Raw genomic sequence first — 21243 nt, 5'->3', positions numbered from 1 at the left:
GCGAGGAGGTTTTGTGCAGGATGGAAGTACTATAAAATGTTATTATTACCAGACTAGTGTGTCAAAGAGTCTTGCATAGGCCCGATATGCTCAGCTCAAAGTAATGGGCCCCTAATGTACAAGGGTCGATAAGTAGGAGCCTCCATATGTGCTATAACCTTGACTCAACACTTTCCCGTCAAAATTTACTTTTAGATCTGCTGTTTTCCAGCGAAAATACTGTTTCCGCAGACGTCCGCACAAAACCACAAAAGAAAAAAATGGCGGCCGAGTGAGAAAGCTTTTTCTTTGTTCCTTCCTTTGTCCTCCGTTCCTTCCGTTACAACCGAGGGCTGACTCTAAAGGCTTTTATGGGAGATGAAGGCTCCTACTGATTGGGTCCTGAATGAATTACTATTATGAGTCCAGCCCTGAGTAGTCGATCGATAAAAATCGGTAGCAATCAAGTGATTTTTATCGATTGATAAAGGAAATCGGTCAAAATCGATAAACTGAATTGCTCTGTCAAATCGATATTATCGATTTTTGATGGTTTTAATGATTGATAACGTTAAGTCTGCCATTATTGTTTTTTAACATGATAGTAAAGCTAGGATAACACATCCACGAGTAACAAGTGATCAGCGAACATGAAAATAAGAAATGTGAAAACTATTACACACACAACTTTCTCTAAACCCATTATTTTAGCTTAATAACAAAAACGGTTCGATTAATTACATTCAGTTCTTGCAGGCAAGTATCACTAGAAATACATCCTTAGATAGAGATTTCCTAGCCTAAATTTCAGAAATTCCTTCGAGTCGGGATTCAGGCTAAAAGATTTTCCTCGATAGATTTTCACCGTTTTCCGATATCAATCGATGAAAATCATTTGCTTGCTGATTGTTTTTATCGATTTCAATTTTTATTTTAATTGACTTAACTCGGGGTCCTCCGGGATGTAGCTGCACCCGGATCTACACCGACGTTATTTTGAAAGGGTGGTAGATCCAAATCCTGAAAAACTGGGCGCCTACAAACCTGGCCAATATTAGCCATAAGAAAAAGATTTTAAACCTGGTTTTAATAAAAGATAAGACTTTCTTAAAGATTTCTTTATAAGTGATATTGTTTGATAAACAACAATTGTCAACAAATTTACTGTTTGCATGAATTCAGTTTTAATTTTTAGATGAACAGATGGACAGATGTTTCTTCCGATATGAATCGATGAAATAGGTAAAAAATCAAGATAAACCGATAGACGAAAGGAGTGTGTCATCGATTCCTGCCGATTGATCGATACAATCGATATCAATCAAACCACTTAACGATTTCTCTCGATCTATCGATTGACAAATCCGATACCGATTTTTATCGATTGACTACTCCGGGAGTACAGTGCGCCAGTCCACCGTTTCCCACAAAAGCATCTTACTGCTCAACAATAGTATTTTAAATTTCGGCTCCCTACTATTTGAACCCCTTGTAGATATAGACGACACTTTTTATTGAAGATTCGACTGTATCCCCCAAAAGATCGGTGCTTTATTATTTTTGTAAGCTATATTCAGTTGCCTCTCGCCCCTTTCGATGCCCAGAGTCTGTATATACTAACCCTGTATGGCGACGCTGAAGCTTTAACCTGAACTCTGGCCAAAATCCACTGGTCTCCTTGATCACTGCTTTTCTCAAAAAGGACCTTGTCAACATCGCCCGCAAGGAATGACTGAATCACTTTAAGTGTACCCATGTCCTCTCCATACATATGGTAATAAAAATGAAGGCAACGCCCATACGTTGTTCTGGGGTATAGCTTGCTTTGTAGTGTGGCAGTGTCACCCTTAATACGTGGCCTCGAAGTTTCGATGTACATAAAATAACCTAGCAAGAGTCACATGTCACAATATTGTCAGATGTTTCGACATGTTACTTGGATGATTTAAAAAACATATTTTTATTCCTTAATACTCTGTGAACGGTTTGAACCCAGGAGTCATTTCATAAGTAGGTTGAGCATGATCGTCCCGGTGAACGTAATCCTGAATAGGACTAGTACTGTTGTTGACAGTGACTGACGTTTCGATAACCAGTGCGGTAGTCATCTTTAGAGTCAAAGTGAGTTAATACCATGTAGTATACAAAGTAGGCCATAAACGTTGGTATTTCGGATGGGTGCAGTCGCTAAATGGCGTAGTACAAAACGTTTGAAAAGACGCCAAGGAAAGTTTAGTTTTCGCAACATTAAAACACCCCAAATTTGCCATAAACATGCAGCGCTGCCTAGCGCGGGATCAAGTAATGTGCACGCGCGTCGAAGTCGTTCCGAGGTGGAGTTCGTTTTCAATATCAAGTTCAATGAATCTGGTGAACTCGTGTGTATAGAAAACAGCATTTTGTTTTCAATTTATCTGGATGGGTCCAAGAAAGGTATAAAAAGTACCACTGTCCGCCCCAGTTGTACTGATACTCACCGAAGCGCTTGGTTGTGTGGTCCATATCTGGCCCAGTTCTGCTGCTCGGTGTTTTACCCATTCTTTGCGTCCAATCGAAATCATCGCCATCGACATTAGTAAATCCACATAAGTCAACGGTCTCAAAGGTGCAGTCATCAGGACCTGAATCGAGTGTTAGGATGGAATAGAAGTTAATTGACTCGGTCCAGTATTATAGGGAGGGCTATGCTCTGACATTGCCCAAAGGCCCATGGAACCTTACTTTTTCTTTTAAGCAACTAAAAAATCTCAGGTTGTTGTTGATGTTGTTGTTGTTTTTAATCGTACGTTGGTAACCCTAGATTTCATAGGCTCAGAGCTGTGGGATCCCTTCAATTTTTTCTTAGAGCACAGCACAGTAATAATATTTGCGTGTTTTATAGCCAGAGGGCATAGGCAATAATTCTTAAGACAGTTTTCTCTGAGTCATCACCGATTTTCCTAGTCCGCCTTGTCAGGTTAGTGTAGTAAAATTGTGAACACCATTTAGCTCTTTTAAGTTATGCAGCAACATCTGAAAAGTTGGAACATTCATCGTAATAGCGTCAGCTAGAAACTAGAATTCAGTCATTGCGATCGACTTAGAAAAACACACTCTTTATACAGATGTGTTAAGTTTGTGCTGCAACCATCGTTGAATGATCGGATCTAAGGACACGGGGCAAATTCGAACGAAAATTCCCCCGTACCAGCTTGCTAAGAGTGAGCATGGATAGAGATCGGTCATTCACACTCCGTAATCATTTATAATTAATAGCCCACGTTCGATATATTAGAATTCTAACATGACTCCGAGGCTTTCTGGCAATATTTACATATTTAATTTTAATTAGTTAACGTTTTCTCTGTGCTTTTAAGCCTCTTCTGGAAATTGCGAGACAACAGAGTCGGGAAAAATTTGCAATTTTGAACTTAAAATCTCCGAGTTGTGTTAGAATCTCAAAAAATTGATCGTGGGCTATTATAGTTTCAGGAATTTTGAAATTTAAGAAAGGCTTTACCCCTTACCGATAGAGCGTTTTCACATGATCTCAAGGCGGCCATATTGGTGTTCCAAAACAATGAAACCGCGGCCATGTTTGTGTTCCAAACCAATACTACGTGAGTTTAATAGGCCATTTCCGAGTTCAAAAACCTGACTCTTTTGCAAAACGAGGCCAAGTGCACAACTTTTATTGTGAAAATGACTTTTATTTGCATAATAATAAAGATCGTTTCCAAAACAGTGGCTTCTCACTTAGCCTCGCTTTCAAACAATGGCTTGAAGTAACTCGGAAATGACCTATTTTTTCCTTATGTAAACGCTTTCTATTGTTCCAATAAATTTGCATAGATGTGTCAAGTGAGTGAAAACGCTCTTCTAAAAGTACTTTACTGAAGTACCCAGTTGTATCAGTTCTTTAGATATCAACATATCTGTCATGAATAATCAACATAGAGCATACACTTGATTTTCTATGTGTCCCCTTCTGCTAAATTAGGGTAAAACAGTTAAATGATATGAAGTACGTGCAACACATTCGTACCATCAGGGTGTGGCTGAGGGGGAGAAGTCGGATCAGGTTGTCTGGTAGTGCTCCCTGTAAACAAGTTATAGGAAAGGAATGATACATGATTATGAAAAACGCTGTATATTAACCCTCGGAAGTACATGGGGGGACAAAACATCAGCACCTGACGTTTTCGGTAGCTTTTTCTTTGTCCCTCGCGCGCATTTTGAGTCAGATTCAGTGATGGTCAGTTTCTACGGTTACGATATGTGACGTCATAAGTAGCAGGTGGTCAAGCCATTTTTGAGTGAAAATACATGTTTTGTCAACTTCTTTCAACTATAAAGTAAATCTTGTGGCTAAATGCAAAGTGCTTATTTATGTGTTATTTTTCATATCAAGCACAAAAAATCACCATTTCACCCGCGGGTTTTACCTAATTTCTAATTCTTGGTAAAATCGAAAATGGCGACCATTTTCGGTGACGTCACAGGCCTCTAGCAGCGCCACCACCCATAAAATATACCTCATCTTGTTGAAGGTAAAATCGTATATCGTTTACTAAAATCGTTTCGGAATACTGCAACATTTCAAAATCTCTGGGGGGGGGGGGGGGGAACCATCCACCCGAGGGTTAAGGATGTTACTTTTCTTCAAGCTAAAAACATGCCAAACGAGATAGCTATTGACAGCAACTCAGTTACTTCTAACTTTAAATCTAACAGGAATCTTGGTCCACGTAGGGTAAAACAGATTCCGTAATATCGGATATTTTTGCTTTTGAATCCGGAACGATTTTTCTGAAATCAGAATTTAAAAGATTAGATTCGACTACCGTACATACATGTAGGGTGAGGAATCCAACGGCCAAATTCCTGTAGCCATACTGATTCAGTACAGTCGAGCCTGCGCTAAAGGCCACCTCACTACAACGGCCACTTCTTTCGTCCCGGCGAGCAAAAAAATCCTTACATTGACTCTTGTTTAAAACCTCTTTACAACGGCCACTTTCGTCTGTCCCCAAGGTGGCCGTTAAGAGAGGTTCAGCTGTAATTATTATCTATTATTAACATCGTCGTTAATCATCTTTGTCACCTCTAAATCTTCACGGGTAGAAATAATTAAGGAGACGCCATTAAAATTAAACCATTTTTTTTTTTTTAGTATTTTACAATTTTTGCTGTTTGACATTGTTGGGAGTTAACATGTGTTTTCTGTACTTCCATGTCTTAGCAGATGACTTTATGTAGTTTTTTTTATACTTAGAAACGAGAATATAAACAAGACAGTAATGCAGTCAGGCACCGTGCTTGTGGAAATAAATAAGGGCTTAAAAGTTCTGAGTTTAAAAGGCCATTTGCAAGATGACTTCTTTTTACTACTAAGACCAAAATTTACTTCGTTTTTCTTTCGTATTTAAATTTGGTCATCTCAGTAAGGTTTAAATAACAAAAGCCGTAATTTGCACAAGAAAACAAAACCCTCAATTATTCTGTCCCTGGTAGTAAAATGACGCCATCGTGCAAATGGACCTGATTCCAAAACTCTAAACCATTCTCTATAAATCAGCATAAATACAAAAATACATCATTAAGAAAGGACTTCATGTAAGTCACGGGTATTAACATAACTTTAAAGTTTGCATTTACGTGGTTTTCTTAATTGTTTCTCACCGTTACGCCGATACAACAAGTCCGCCTGCGTAACGTCCTTGGGGCTGAGTCCTATCCGCTGACCAAGCTGAATGACAGAAGAGTTCTTGGCTTTGATTGTTGTGGAACCATTGATACCAAACGCCGTGGGAGAGTAGTGCATGACAGAAATGTAGTCATACGGGATCCCCAATGAATCAATTTGTGACACGTTGTACTTCCGAAAGTTATGCACTTTTCCTTTTAAAAATAAATAATTTAATGTTTTAATCAATTAATAACCTAAGTTATTCTTATTGTAGTTGGCTAATGACATAAATTTTAAGGTTATTCCCAGTTCACATCTCGCAAATAGCAAATAACAATCGCGTGAGAACGAGAGCCTCAGACAGTAGAAACATCTATTACCAAAATAGATCAAAAGTGTGAGAGAGAAAAATTTATAATAATGATGTTAATTATGATGATGACGACGATCATGAGGAGGATGGTAATGATCATTCCCCAAAATTTTAGTTCCCTTTTCTCTTTCCCTCCTTAAAGTAAAAGAAGCCTAGGAAAAGCAAACACGCTGTTCACGCTAAACACGCTATTCACTTGGTCTAACAAGAGAAATTCCCACACTACCAATTTCTCTCATTTTTCCAATGATTTTGCGACAAATTACACAGGTTGAAAAAAGGTGTTTCCGTTTCCGTTTTTGTAACGGTTACCTAACGGAAACCTGAATATCCGCAGACGGAATTGTAACGGGGAACACGTGTATCAGTCATGTTTCAGTTTCTGCGGACACGCTTAAACGCATCCCTTATACTCGCGTTTCCGTCAGGTTTACTTTTGTGGAAACGCTAACTGCCGTCATGTTTCCGCAGCCCGTAAATTTAGAGGATACTCAATTATCCGTCGAGTTTCCGGAAGAGTGAGTGCGGAAACTCAGTTGGATCGGTTTATACTCTGCAGCCTTCATGTTTCCGCAGATTCTTTCCGTGGAGTATTCGCTGCATTTCCTAAATGTGGAAACTTTACTTAACTCTCCAGTTTACAATCATATACGGTTCATTCTATCCGGTATATTAAAAAGTGGACGTTTGTCCGACCCTGGACCGTTTCATGATTCTATTTTCGCTGATACCTCCCAAATCAAGCAGAATCAGATTCAAGTGCCTTTTTGGTAAGTTTTAATGTAAATAATTATCTCTCCATTTTCATATATATACATATATGTAAATACGTATGATAAATATTTACACAAAAAATGATTCTTACAATGTATTTCTATTTTCTATATCTGATACTGAAACTTTTTCATTTCAATTAAATAATCCTTTTAGAATAGGCCACTTCCGAGTTCCAAAAACCGTCACTTTGAAAATGAGGCTAGGTGCACAACCTTTCTTGTGAAAATGAGTTTTATTTGCATGAGAATGAAAAATGACTTCCATATCAAAGGCTGAGCACCTACCCTCATTTTGAAACAGAGGCCCGGGGGAACTCTGAAATGGCCTATTGAGAAAATTCAACCTTTTTTCTCCTTGAAATGATTAAATTAACATAATATTTATATAATATATAAAAAATAGCACTGTTATAGCATATATTTTAAAATTAGTATTGTGCATTTCCTTTCCAAAATAACTCTAAGAAGTAGTTCAAAGTAAAATTATTAAATAATGTAATAAGGTCTTACTTAGTTAAAACTGCATAAAATCGCATTAGGATATTTTCTAGTGATAATTTGTATAAAATTTCTATATCTGATACTGAAGCTTTTTCATTTCAATTAAATAATCCTTTTCGAACTGAGAAAATTCAACTTTTTTCTCCTTGAAATGATTAAATTAACATAATAGTTATATAACAATTAATTAAATAACATCATTATAGTATATATTTTAAAACTAGTATCGTGCATTTCCATTCCAAAATAACTCTTAGAAGTAGTTCACAGTAAAATCATTAAATAATGTAGTAAGGTCTTGCTTAATTAAGACCGCATAAAATCCCATTAGGATGTCTAGTGGTAATTTTTATCAAATTACTGTCTTAATACATATGTCACATCATAGTTTTTGAAGAAAACGAATAGAAACAATGAAATATATACTTTAATCTAAAAATATATTTTTACGGTGTGTTCCTTTCTTTAAAGTTGCTAAGTAAACCTTTGCACAAATATAGCAGTTTAGCCAATACCAGGTTTTGAAAGTGCTACTGATGATGTTGAGGTTTCTTATCGAAAAATTTTCTTGGACACACAATAACGAATGTTAACTACTCTTTGCAAACTGCTTCCCTTTTACCCATCAAATCTAGATTTAATAAAAAGATAACTCATGTATGTAAATTATTTTAAGGCATGTCACCACCAAGTACCAGTTAAATGCAACATTAGCGATATTTTGAAATATTTTGAAAGAAAAAAAAACATTGGCAGTAGATGACAATCAAAGAAATGTTTTTAATGTGTTTCATTTAAATACCTGGTACCAGTACTTAGTGGATCATACCAAAAGTTATTGTTAAACCCCACACAACTGCTGATAGGCCTTCATTAGGGAGTATCAGACTAATGCTACAAAGACAATAGTGATGCAAACAAAAATCGCCATAGGCTTCAGTACACAACGTACAAGCCAACATCTCTACACATGTATCTCACTTTTTGTTGTCACTCTGCTGTAACTGGACGGCAACAACTTGGACCTGGCTATGGCATACAAGGTACTCTATGAGAATTAGCCTGGATTCATTTTTGCACTGCATTAACCTTACACTCCCTGTTTTATTACTTTAGGATAACCCAATGACTGTCTTAACATTCCTGCAATTTTAATGAAAACAGTCGAGTAAAGGTTGTTATTAAGAATAAAACTCTTATCACCTTTCCAATCAGATCGTGTAATTCATTTAGAGTTGATCAAGTCAGGGTTATCCTGACTAAAGAAGGCTAATATTATTAATACATTTGGGACTTTAAGCAAATTGCTACAGCGACCTCTACTATGGTCGTGGATGCGAGTCCTGAAGAGAGTATGTCACTGTGGCCGATCAAATTTCAACCTTATGCAAGTGGCACCCAAAAAGTGACTACAGGGTTTCTCATTCGTTTGCTTTTGCTGTTAGTAAAACACAGGGAAGACTAAATTGTTGGGGAACTAGAAGTGTCAAATACTTCGTTGATTAAGTGAAAAACAATATGACAGGTTTTAAACCACCGCAAAATGGAGGAAAGGCACATTTTTATTCTCATGTAGAAACGACTATGCCATCACATTTGGTTCTGTGGTGAAAGGTTATTTTCAAGCATGTGCCCTGCATCACTTTACTTCCAGTTGCCAAAGTAGCAGTCACTGTAGCAATTTGTTTTAAGTCTTTATTACTGACGTCCTGCCCATGAGGGGCAGTTTTTTGGTATTAGTCTGTCTAAAGGTTTTTATAAGCCTCTCTGGTTATTTTTGCCTTTTTGTCATACGTGCCTCATAAGAGGCATCAAGAACAGCCTTGATCTTTTTCAACCTAGATCTTTCCCAGCGTAGTGGCTTAATGTGCCTTGGTGGTGGACCCCTGCTCCCATCTTCATTGTTATCACTTTCCTCTGAAGACATGAATTCCACAGCATTGGGCAGGTCTAGCAAAGCCTTTATTTTGGTTTTGTCGTCAGCAGAAAGATGCGCCTTCTCCAACACTTCCGTGCGATACGTCAATTTCTGAACACCAAAAAAGCTCATTTAGTCACAGTGGCATGACTACTGTGAAAAACATTAACAGTTACTTTTTTCTTCAACAATAGTTTAGTCTTGCAAAAAAAGCCTACCTAAATATTTTGAATCTTTAGATTTTGTTCTTGCTGTCTACTCTGACATAGCTGCCACAGCCAGAGGTTTTTGAAATTCCCTGACTTTTTCCTGACAAATGTAAAATTTCCCTGACCAACTGAGTCAACAATTTCACAAATTACTCCTGACAAGGGACTCAATGCACCATTCACAGCCACCCCTCACCTATTTAGTCACATGTAATGTACATGACTTGATAATCCCTTAATATAATGTGCAAACAGTATTGATTTTTTTGAAAAACCAACATCAGCTGGTTGTTCAATTAAAAGGAACAATATTCTACCAATACAGCATGATTCATGTCCGAAAAAGTATACCAAAGTACCTTAAAAATTTCACTTTTCCTTGACTTCCTACAAAGCCTTACATTATCCCTGACTTGAAGTCAAAATGCCTGACTTTTCCTTGACCTTGAAAAAAATTTATTTTCCCTGACTTCCTACAAAGCCTTACATTATCCCTGACTTGAAGTCAAAATGCCTGACTTTTCCTTGACCTTGAAAAAATTTTATTTTCCCTGACCTGTGGCAACCATGTCTGAGAAATTTACACCACAATCAAACCATGCATATAAATGGCAATAAAAAAATAAAAAACATTAAAAATGTCAAAGGGGGTAGGGTATGGCACTCGTGCATTCTATAACAATCATATGTATGCACTAGACAAACATACAAAACATGTGTTGTGTTCTAAAAAAATGAAAGAGCCTAGTGCCCTTAACATGAGAACCCAATCTTTTGTATTGTTTCATTAGATGATTGCACCTGTCCGCAACACCTAGAAACTGCCAGATTCAAGGAACTTGGAAAAATGCAAGACTTACCTTTTATCTCTGCTTTGGGCCATTTCTTTTTTCCAAAATTTCCCGACTTCATTTACCAAAATAGCCTCAACGTTTCTGTTCTCCTCATCAACATACCTCAAAAAAAAAAACATACAAACAAAAACAAAAACAAAAACAAAAAATATGTCAGATATTTCTAAATATGTATTTCAAATAATATGTATTTTGTAACAACCTGGTTCTGAAAAAACTTACTGAGCTTAATGAGGCAGTTTTCTGGTAGTGCATGACAAAGAAAAATTTTTTTTTTTAAAACATAAATGAAGGTTGCTTTTGTCATCAAATAAAGCTTGTATCCAAGTGTTTGAAGTACTGTACAATAACAAATTGAAGTGAGAGGAAATGATATCACTGGATAATAGTCTTGTTGATCTTCTTGTGGCATTCAGAGAATTAAAAGTATCATTGACACAAGCACCATTTTGTCCACTCAAAGATGGATAAATAGAATTGCAACTTCCCACTCAAAGATGGACGTCTTACTTGTGTCAATGAAGGTTGCTTTGTTATCGAATAAAGCTCTTATCCTTGTGTTGGAAGCTAAGCGACAAATTGAAGTGTAAGGAAATGATATTCCTGAATAATCTCTTTGTTTACATGTATCTCCTGGTGACTGTTGCAACATTATTGAAATATCATTGACACAAGCACTACTTTGTCCACTCAAAGATGGATAAATAGAATTGCGACTTCCCACTCAAAGATGGGCGTCTTACTTGTGTCAATGAAGGTTGCTTTGTCATCGAATAAAGCGGTTATCCTTGTGTTGGAAGCTAAGCGACAAATTGAAGTGTAAGGAAATGATATTCCTGAATAATCTCTTTGTTTACATGTATCTCCTGGTGACTGTTGCAACATTATTGAAATATCATTGACACAAGCACTACTTTGTCCACTCAAAGATGGATAAATAGAATTGCGACTTCCCACTCAAAGATGGGCGTCTTACTTGTGTCAATGAAGGTTGCTTTGTCATCGAATAAAGCGGTTATCCTTGTGTTCGAAGCTAAGCAACAAATTGAAGTGTAAGGAAATGATATTATTGAATAATCTCTTCGTTTATCTCCTAGTGACTGTTGCAACATTATTGAAACATCATTGACACAAGCACTACTTTGTCCACTCAAAGATGGATAAATAGAATTGCAACTTCCCACTCAAAGATGGGCGTCTTACTTGTGTCAATGAAGGTTGCTTTGTCATCGAATAAAGCTCTTATCCTTGTGTTGGAAGCTAAGCGACAAATTGAAGTGTAAGGAAATGATATTCCTGAATAATCTCTTTGTTTACATGTATCTCCTGGTGACTGTTGCAACATTATTGAAACATCATTGACACAAGCACTACTTTGTCCACTCAAAGATGGATAAATAGAATTGCGACTTCCCACTCAAAGATGGGCGTCTTACTTGAGTCAATGAAGGTTGCTTTGTCATTGAATAAAGCTGCTGTCCTTGTGTTCGAAGCTTAACAACAAATTGAAGTGTAAGGAAATTATATTCCTGAATAATATTCTTGTTTATCTCCTGGTGACTGTTGCAACATTTGAAATATCATTGACACAAGCACTACTTTGTCCACTCAAAGATGGATAAATAGAATTGCAACTTCCCACTCAAAGATGGGCGTCTTACTTGAGTCAATGAAGGTTGCTTTGTCATTGAATAAAGCTGTTATCCTTGTGTTCAAAACTTAACGACAAATTGAAGTGTAAGGAAATTATATTCCTGAATAATATTCTTGTTTATCTCCTGTTGACTGTGGCAACATTTGAAATATCATTGACACAAGCACTACTTTGTCCACTCAAAGATGGATAAATAGAATTGCGACTTACCACTCAAAGATGGGCGTCTTACTTGTGTCAATGAAGGTTGCTTTGTCATCAAATAAAGCTGTTATTCTTGAACATTAAATATTATTTTCGTACAGGTTTATCCTTGTGATAAACATCTACAGTCTCAGAAATTGGAGTGGAAATGTTTTGTACATTTCAGTGTCAAGGAATTTTTATAAAATATTTTTCTGTCATTGATATTTTATTCCGTACTCCGTTCCCTGATTCCGTTTCCTCATTCGAGATTCAGTATTTTACGGCTGCCATCTTCGCCATTAAAATGTGTATTAGTATACAGAAAAATTCTTTTTCGGTGAAGCATCAACTATGTCTTTATTGCAAAAGAAATCAGACAAACACGTGCTTTACAGGTAGATGTTATCAAAGAAACTACAGGCAACATACAAAGGTCAGATCTGTAGGGAGCAACTCGCTGTCGCATGAAACATGTAAGCGTATGTAAGCTCACATGCGAAACGATTTTTATGATCGACACCCAAAGCTATTACATAGACTTAAATATGCTTCTATATATTTAAACAAGATTCAGAATGTACTTACGAAGCAACAAGGATCCACGGTTTAAAATAGGTGTTCTTTCTTCTCAATGGTTGTTGAAACACTCAGTGTGCATTCGAGTCGCCACGAGTGAACACTGAACTCCTTCGTCACCGCTTCCATGGGATTTGGCGTTTCATTTAAATAGTTTTTCGAACTATTATTCCTCCCTGCAGTCTATCTCCGCAATCTATCACACTCTCTTCGCTCATCTTCACAAAAAAAACGGCCCTGCATGTACAAACCACCAAAATGGAAGGCGAACCGACAGCGAAGAATGTTCAAAAGGGCGCGCGATTCAAAATTCAACGTGAAAGCGAGGCACGCATGCTCATAAGACTCACGCCTCCAGAGCGAGGCAAAATGCGTGCAAGCGCGTTAAAAACTCATTTATAATTTATTTTGCTGTTTCTAAATTGTTTCAAATTACGCTTCAATGTTTGGAGCGTTAATAATTTTAATAACGCATCTTTGAATCTCTTAGAAAAGAAAGACAGAGGAAATCATCTATCATGTCGAAAACGAACGAATCATATACTTTTTACAGTTTGTTATAGAACAAATACTACAGATGTGCCTTTCATGTACCGTTCATCGAAGTGTCACTGGCTTTAACATTGGGCTAAAGATAGTGCAGGTTTCTTTGTTTTGTTGGGCAAATCTCAGCCTTGGGTATATGCTTGAAATATTCTTAAAATTTCCCAAATGAAAATAGTGTATCCCTGTGAATGACACTACCATGACCACGACTTACTTTTCCATCCCGGCTTTTGCAAATGGTTCGTAAGTAAAACGCTTGAGCGAGCCGAATCTTGTCGAAGTAAACGGCGATTGTCATTTAGACCTATGATCGGCTACACAAAGAGAAATTAAAATTCCGCATCTTACTTAAGTTAAATCATTTATTTGTTCACAATGCTAAGAAATATACACTCCGAGAACGTCTAAACTAGCAGGATACTTAAACCTTTTGTATTTATTTACATTCCGTCTTTTGCCACTGGCCTGTTTTGGTCAGATCGACAGCCTTGAGTACCGTCTAAGAAGTCACATCAGAACATCATTAAGAACGTTTTACATACTAAAAATAGTGCTGTTGCCGAGAAATCCTTGGCAGCACATCGCCTACTTAAAATTAAATCAACCGAAGTTAAAAGCTACCAAATTTCCGTAGAAAATTGTCTGCGGAAACGCGACTGATACGGCCTTGTACATTTCAGCCAACGGAAACGCTGCGGAAACGCGAAACGCGACCTCATTTTGCTCTTACGTGTTTCCGCCCTCCGGAAATGTGACGGAAACTTGAACCATCAGATTTCCGCAAAATTTCCGAAATACGGAAACGCCTTATTTCACCCTGTAATTAAGAGTAACAACAACAACGGCAACAACAACAACAACAACAACAACAACAACAACTACTACTACTACTACTACTACTACTACTACTGCTGCTAGACTAATACTTCTATTTGTTGCATTGTTTGCATCGGAAAAGTGAGAAGCATGGGTTACTGAAGACTTCTTCGATCCCAGAGTTTATTGCAGGATAAGCGAAAAACACGGGAATAGCCTGAATACTAAAGAGACAGGTCAAGAAATTGCTTACTGATGTTACAGTGAAAAGCGATATAAACGTAAACAACGGGTATGGCCTGAATACTAATAGCATGCATCTTGAAATCAGTATCTGATGTTGAAGGGTACAGTGATTTAACCGTAAACTGCGGGTATGGTCTGAATACTATCAACAAGGATCCCGAAATTGCTTTTTGATGTCAAAGTGTACAGCGAGATAAGCGTGATATACGGGGATGGACTGAATTAATTAACTTAATTAAAAAAAAAAAAGAAAATGAAAATCTAAAAAATAATAATTATAAATAAAATAATAATAATAATAAAATAAATTATTATAATTATTATTATTATTTATTATTATTTTATATTATTCTTGTTTTTGTTGTTAATTAAATTCAGACCAAACCCGTAGTTTACGCTTAACTCGCTAAACACTTTAACATTAAAAAGCAATTTCAAGATCCTTGATATTAATATTCAGACCATATCCGTAGTTTACGCTTATCTCGCTGTACACTTTAACATTAAAAAGCAATTTCAAGATCCTTGATATTAATATTCAGACCATATCCGTAGTTTACGCTTAAATCGCTGTACACTTTAACATCTGATACTGATTTCAAGATCCTTGTTTTTTGTCTTCAGATCATACCCTTGGTTTCCGCTTATCTCTTTTTAGGCACCAAAAGCAAGAATAATTTTAACAAGTACCGTTAAGATTTAGTTCCACAGGTAGTTTGCTAATGTTTTTCGTGTGTGAAGGGAATACCGGTTATCGCGTGTGAGGCGTATTTGGACTGAATAATTTAGTCAGGCTGAGGTTAATTTATGCTCGCACTTTCAGTCAGCTAATCCAGCCAATGGCACAGACTTGTTCTATTCCCCTAAGTATTGTGCTAGATATAACATGGCCAAGAGGCCTTGAAAAAACGCTTTTACTCGACTTCGTTGGCTAGTCAAGATGAGCAAGCCTTGTTCGCAGCTAAACAGCAAAGTTATAAGAGATAAAGTGGAGTGTCACATAGTAGCAGCAATTGAGAAAACGTGTTCTGTTGTAGCATTTAAGTGTGTTTGGAGAGTAAGCGATGAAGAAATTCAACAAGCCTGGAATTGGATCTGCGAAAAGCGAGATGAATGTGATTTGGAATTGTCGAAACTGAGCGAGGTTTGCTTTTTCTTTTCGGCAATAAGCACCTCAAAGCTTGACAGCAAAAAGAAAAAATCAACAACATCAGATGAAGGACGAGAAATCGACGAGTCTAACGAAGAATCTGCCATAAACCCCTCTCAAATTTCAACGCCTGGAAAGCAAGTTTTCCCAGCAATTTCGTATTGGGTGGCTTGCCAAACTCAAAATGGTTCAGCTGTTAATCCCATGAAAATTCAACGTGCTCTTGGGAAATGCGGCCTCGAGTTCTATCTTTCCAGGGCATCAAGGAAAAAAAATTCTCACGACTTAAACCAACTCTGCCAAGTTTTAAAAGATCACAAGAATCCTTGCCTGATGAATTTTGTGGAGGCTTCTTATCAGCATTGTCTCAGGTTAGTATACTCAATGCAAAACTGTTATAGTAAAGGCTATGGTTAACCAAAGAAATCAACACCTAGAAGTCCACCCTTATTGTTGCCATCTTCTCGTTGTCAAGCAATGTCTCTAATTAACTGTCTTGACTCAAATAAGTAACAATATGCAAGGGTGCAAGTGGCTAATTAAGTGCGATTTAGACCATCTGGCAATTTCAACACGAAAAAGAGCGTTAATTCAAACTTTGATGCGCTACTCAAAAATTTATTCTGAGATAGTAAACTTGTCTGTTTTTTATTCTTTATTGACAGCGCCCTTCAAGACGAAATAGATATTAGTGATGAAGAACAGTCTCAAGAAATGTTGTCGACAGAAAATGTGGTTCGTGTGCGAGTGTTTAGGGAAGAATTCAAACCGATGATGACTACATCTATCCGAGAATTGCGCCGCGCTGGTTTGAAAATCGATTGTTTTGGTCTACCCCGGGCGTAGAAATACCGTGTACACCGCATAAGCCATTGTCTTGCCCACTAACAGTTCTTTGTAACGACATCCATGCCGCAATGAAAAAGCTTCAGTTTAGTGTCTACCGGGGAGATGTGTACAAGAAAGTTGCAGAATCACAGTTTACTTTCAAGTTCCTTTGCTCCATGAAGTCATTTCTGTTAAATCTTATGGGGAACGAGTGCTTCAAAGACAGGCTTGTCCAACATTTTCAACGAGTTCTACCACTTCTGAGTGAGCCAGAAAGTTCCCTGATTGGCCAACTTAACATAGATCGAAACTTGGTTGAAGTGCAGAATGGCTGGTTTTGGTCTTTCTCTGAAGGAGCTTTTGTACAAGGAGTGATCCCAGAATCAGAGGTGAGAGCATACGTTTTCATCAGTAAAGGTTGTTTTAATTCCGTTATCACAATTTCCTTGGCTACAATTTATCTGCTGGCTAAAATGACAATGTATCTGTTCAATAGAAAAGTCGTTTTTCTATTACTATACAACATAATTAACCTTGGAATATGTCAAATCAAGTGCTATTCAGTTTCGAGTTACCTAATCTAGGACTACTCCAAGTTGGTTGGCGGGTAAAGGTTTCTACTTGTTTTACCTATTTATTACATGTTTGTATGTTTTAACAGTTCTTTTTTTTTCTGTTTTCTACAGCGAGGTATCACATCACCAAGAGCGTATGTCCACTATGACAGCCTCCAAGAGCCCGATCCTAAATACTTCGAGCAAATTCTAACCAATAGCCTACCTGAAGGGCAAATACAACAGTTTTGCGCTGATTTCCTCGCGCTATTCAGAGATAAAGAACATAAGCGACCTGTGCCATGTGCCATCGGAGCTTCTGACAGCGGCAAAACGAGCCTGTTCAGCCCAGTGTTTCAAATTGTGCCGTTAAGCCGAATTGCTCGCGTGACCAAACAGAAGAGCTTTAACAAGTCGATGATTGACAGCTCCACGGAAGTTATCTTTCTCGACGAGGCATACAACAACCTGCTCGACATCGATGACTGGAAGATAATTTGTCAAGGCGGTTTTACATCCCACGATGTAAAATGGAAGAGGGCCCAGGGGTTCCACTGCCGTGCAAGTATGTACATTACATGTCAACAAGAGATGGACTTTGGCGAGGCCCACAATGACGCGATGAACCGACGACTTCACAAGTACTTCTTCAGAAGCTTGCCGCAAGTTAACCCGGAGGCCAACCAGTGGCTGCGAGAACATGCAATGGACTGCATCGTATGGGCCCAAAAGATGGTTGCTACAAACTCCACTAACGCACAGACTGGAAGGACTTTAGGAGATCGTGAGGACGGTTTAGAAAGTGAAGACATTCAGAGAATTTTGTCCGTTTCCCTACTGGACGAGCACGCCCCCGAGTGCAACACGGAGGGCGGTGAAATCTCACTCACGGATAAAGAGGAGAGTGAAGCCGAAAGCGACAGTTCCGATGAAAATGAAGATAACAACCACATAAACAAGCTTCGCCGTGAGCTCGAAAAGGCGGTGCCGGGTGGGTTTCGGCACAGACAGCTGAGCATGCTCCTGCGAAACGCTCAAACAGAGCACAAAGCCATCCAAGATCGTCAAATCGCCGGACGTCGACGATATCTAGTAAATCTGGGAGTGACCAGCAAATCGCAGGCAGATCGACTGATTACGCATCCCGACGAGCCACTACCAACCTCGCCCGCAGAGAACAACAGGCCTTGAATGATAGGGCAGAACGTCTGGAAAAGCAAAGGGAAAGAGATGAACAGGAGAAAGTAAAAAAAGCATTCTCTAATCCGTGGCTGTTAGAAATAGAAAAAGAAATGGCTGAGAACAATATGCGTTTAGAGAGAGGCACAGACCCCGACATGAGTGCAACGCTGACGAGTCTTTTGGAGATTGATTGTGAGAAACTCCGCGCATTTCACGAAAAACAAGGTACCCTTCGCCTGCAGATGGCCGTGGAAAAAGGGAAAGAAATCTGTGTGAAACGTGGATTAGTGGATCCTAGGTACGCGAGTTCCGTCAGAGATGTGTACTCACCCTTACCGGTTATCGTCGAAGGTAGCAACCAAAACATGTCTAGACCAACGGCTGCAAACGACGATGGTAATACGCCAAAGACACCATCTTACGACCCGCCTGAGGACACGCACCAGACGATGTTTACTCCACCTACGAGCCAGGAGGTCGTCGAATCGGAGAGCGAGGACATGTTCATTACACCGCAGACACCTTGTTACGAGCCCTCATTTGATGAAAGCATTTGCACAGGCTCTTCACCATTACTGAGGCGAGTACCCTCACCTGACAACAGACCTTCGAAGCGAGCAAGACTCTCGAGAAGCCAAACAACCGAGGGACAGAAGCGGGTGACTAGCTTTTTCAGTTCGCAGAAACGTGTAAAAAAGTAGGATCAACTTAGGTGCCCGACATGCAATTTAAAATATACTAAGTTAAACTAATTTGAAGGCCTTTACGCCCGGAACACTTGTATTATTAATGCTTTGTTGTCAGTTTCAAATACCATGATGGCATGGTCATGCCGAGGAATTCAGTCATTAAATAAATATTGACGTTATGGATTTAGCTTACATTATCTCCTCTTTCTATATTTGTTTTCGCATTTTACGTAGGGCTAAAGTTTGCAATAGTTCATTTATTTGAGTTCAAGAATTTAAGATAGCTACATGCCCTTGAGTTCGTTCGTTCTCCCGTCGATTTTGAATATGATCCAAATCTTCTGGCGGCTCGGCTCAGAAGAGAGTTAGCCGTTCTTCCCTTTTGGAACTGAAAGTCGAGGTCTGTTAGAATCGCTTTCCATTGCCCAAATCCGTACCGTTTAAGTCCAGCTTTGAGAAATTTGTCTTCCTCGGGGGTGAACATTAAACTCTTTCGTCGCGTGCTTGTTTCGGTCACTCTGAACGCATTTTCGCGCCTCAATTTTGGCACTCCTACTAAAGGCTCGCGTGTTGTATCTGTAATTACGTATTCTTCGTCATTAGAAGACGTATCGGTTTTGCCAACATCTTGTTCTTGTGAAGAACTTGAATTCTCAGAAAGCCTGGAGCGTACGTTCATCTCTAGCTCTGATCCCCTCTCGCCCTGTAGTCTTTCCAAAAATGCATGCGCTTTGCTGGAGACTTCGCGAGATCGCCGTTTTTGATAGTGAACCCTTGCCACAACAGAGCTGTGTTTCTGGTCCTCGGAGATCGCATCTTGCGCGCTGCTGCTAAGAGTTCTAGAGCTTGCCGTCTCCACTATTTGGCGGTAGCGAGTTGGGTGAACATACTTGCCTGTTGCATCGAACACCAATTTACTCATTGCTTCTCCTAGCTTGTTATGCTGTCGACCATTTCTCGTGACTAAAACATAATCACAATTAGGCTTGAGAAGTGGGCGAATGTGGTTGATGTAGCCTTCCAGGACTTGCATACTGGTGTCTGTCAGGAAAAGCGAATCAAAACCATACTTTCCAGCTGTCTTGAATTGTTTTTGGTCTATGAATCCGCCGTTAGTCTTAGCTTTGTCGACCATTTCTATGGTTAGATATTGGTATGTCATCGGACGTGAGCCTTTAACCTTGATAAACAAATAGACGGCCAGAAATTTGGTAGCAAACGATAATTCCAGTGGCGAAACAGTATCTGGTTTATCCCTGCATGTTTTAAGCACGCTCTCGTAGCGCGGCAAGTAACGCCCCACCACCTCTAAAAGCTCTTCCATGGTGGCCCAGTGCCCCTTGGCTTCTAAAGCGTCAATATCGAGTTCGCTGGTCCATTGCAACCTCATCATCTTTGAGACGGTTTTTCGCACCCTTTTTAAGTACATTTCTGCTGTGGACAGGCCTCTCCATACTGTTTCTGATGCGCCATTTACTTTTCTGAAATCCGCTAATTCTGCAATGGCGTCCAAGTAGCCTATGCGTCCCGCGTGTTCGAGTTTCCACTTATCCTGCATCGTATCAACGAATTTAAATAGGAGATTCGGTGAACATAGGCTAAAATCAACAGTACCAAATGTGAGTTCCTCTTCGTCTTCGCAACAGAATTTGAGAAACTTTAAACACCTGCTGACAATTTGCTGTGCTTGTCGATCGCTTTTACAACCCCCGCCGCTGCCAGTTAGCCATGAGAAAAAACTCTTAGCAATGTTGTTTTTCAAGTCGAATGAGGCAATTGCTCTCGTTGCACGTGGAGTCGTCCGATCGTTGGCTTCAATTTTCTTGGATTGATTATGAAACGATTCCATTTGAGCACTGTTTGGCTTCTCGTCGAAGTAATAGTACCAACTGTGCTTGTTCTTTACGTGTTTTCTACAGCCTCTTTGCGTAGTGAATCCATCGTGGTTACAAATTTGCACTGGGCAGTGAAAAAGACCATCACAATCATCCTCTTCTAAGTGAAGTCTCTTTGGTTTAGGCGAAGCATTTGCTAACTTTGACCAGTTGACATCCTTGACTCGTTTGTTCATCTTAAGGATTAGCTTGAAATCGATATCGTTCTAAAGTATGCACGCACTTATACTAGCAAAAGGGTCCCCAAGAGATCATCCTACTCGCCAATGAGATATTTGTTAGCCCATCTCTGCCCACACTTGGTCATTCTTGCCCCTTGCCCCATTGTTTTCTTGTCCGTATTTGGTACACAATTAATCAAAAGGAACAAAGACACAAGCCTGAACTTGCGCGGGCAAGCCCGAACGCGATTGAACATGTGGCGGGCAAGTCTCGTACTTAACTTGATTGTTGAAGGATATATGTTTTGATAAATTTGTATAGCCGAGGTGATGGACAGTAGTTTCAGATAGCCTACGATAAATAGGAACTATTGTTCCCTATTCCTTTTTACTCTTTGCGCAAAATGGAACGCTAGTTCCTTTGTCACAAATTCGGAACCTGTTCCCATTTATACGCGGAACATAACACTCATTTTGAGGAA

The 21243-nt window shown here is 38.9% G+C and overlaps 1 protein-coding gene, 1 long non-coding RNA gene and 1 pseudogene across 2 annotated transcripts; 1 reads left to right on the top strand and 2 right to left on the bottom strand.

Annotated features, from left to right (window-relative positions):
• Positions 1–1606: 1606 nt before the first annotated feature.
• LOC140944745 (uncharacterized) lies at positions 1607–4159 on the bottom strand. Its single transcript, XR_012166698.1, has 3 exons — positions 4004–4159; positions 2457–2600; positions 1607–1866 (listed from the first exon to the last, which is right to left on the bottom strand). It is a non-coding gene; the product is annotated as an uncharacterized lncRNA (long non-coding RNA).
• Positions 4160–14810: 10651 nt separating this feature from the next.
• On the top strand, positions 14811–18025 carry LOC140946786 (uncharacterized; annotated as a pseudogene).
• Positions 18026–18958: 933 nt separating this feature from the next.
• On the bottom strand, positions 18959–20776 carry LOC140946690 (uncharacterized). Its single transcript, XM_073395830.1, has one exon. The coding sequence runs from the start codon at positions 20774–20776 to the stop codon at positions 18959–18961; it is 1818 nt and encodes a 605-aa protein (XP_073251931.1).
• Positions 20777–21243: the final 467 nt, after the last annotated feature.

This window comes from Porites lutea, chromosome 1 (assembly GCF_958299795.1).
Source record: "Porites lutea chromosome 1, jaPorLute2.1, whole genome shotgun sequence".
In the NCBI taxonomy this organism is placed as follows: Eukaryota; Metazoa; Cnidaria; class Anthozoa; order Scleractinia; family Poritidae; genus Porites; species Porites lutea.
The sequence above is the reverse complement of the archived record's forward strand: the minus strand, read 5'-3'. Positions and strand labels throughout refer to the sequence as shown.

Excerpts from the sequence above, each read along its gene's own strand:
- LOC140946690 (XM_073395830.1), bottom strand. The coding sequence starts at position 20,776 with ATGAACAAACGAGTCAAGGATGTCAACTGGTCAAAGTTAGCAAATGCT.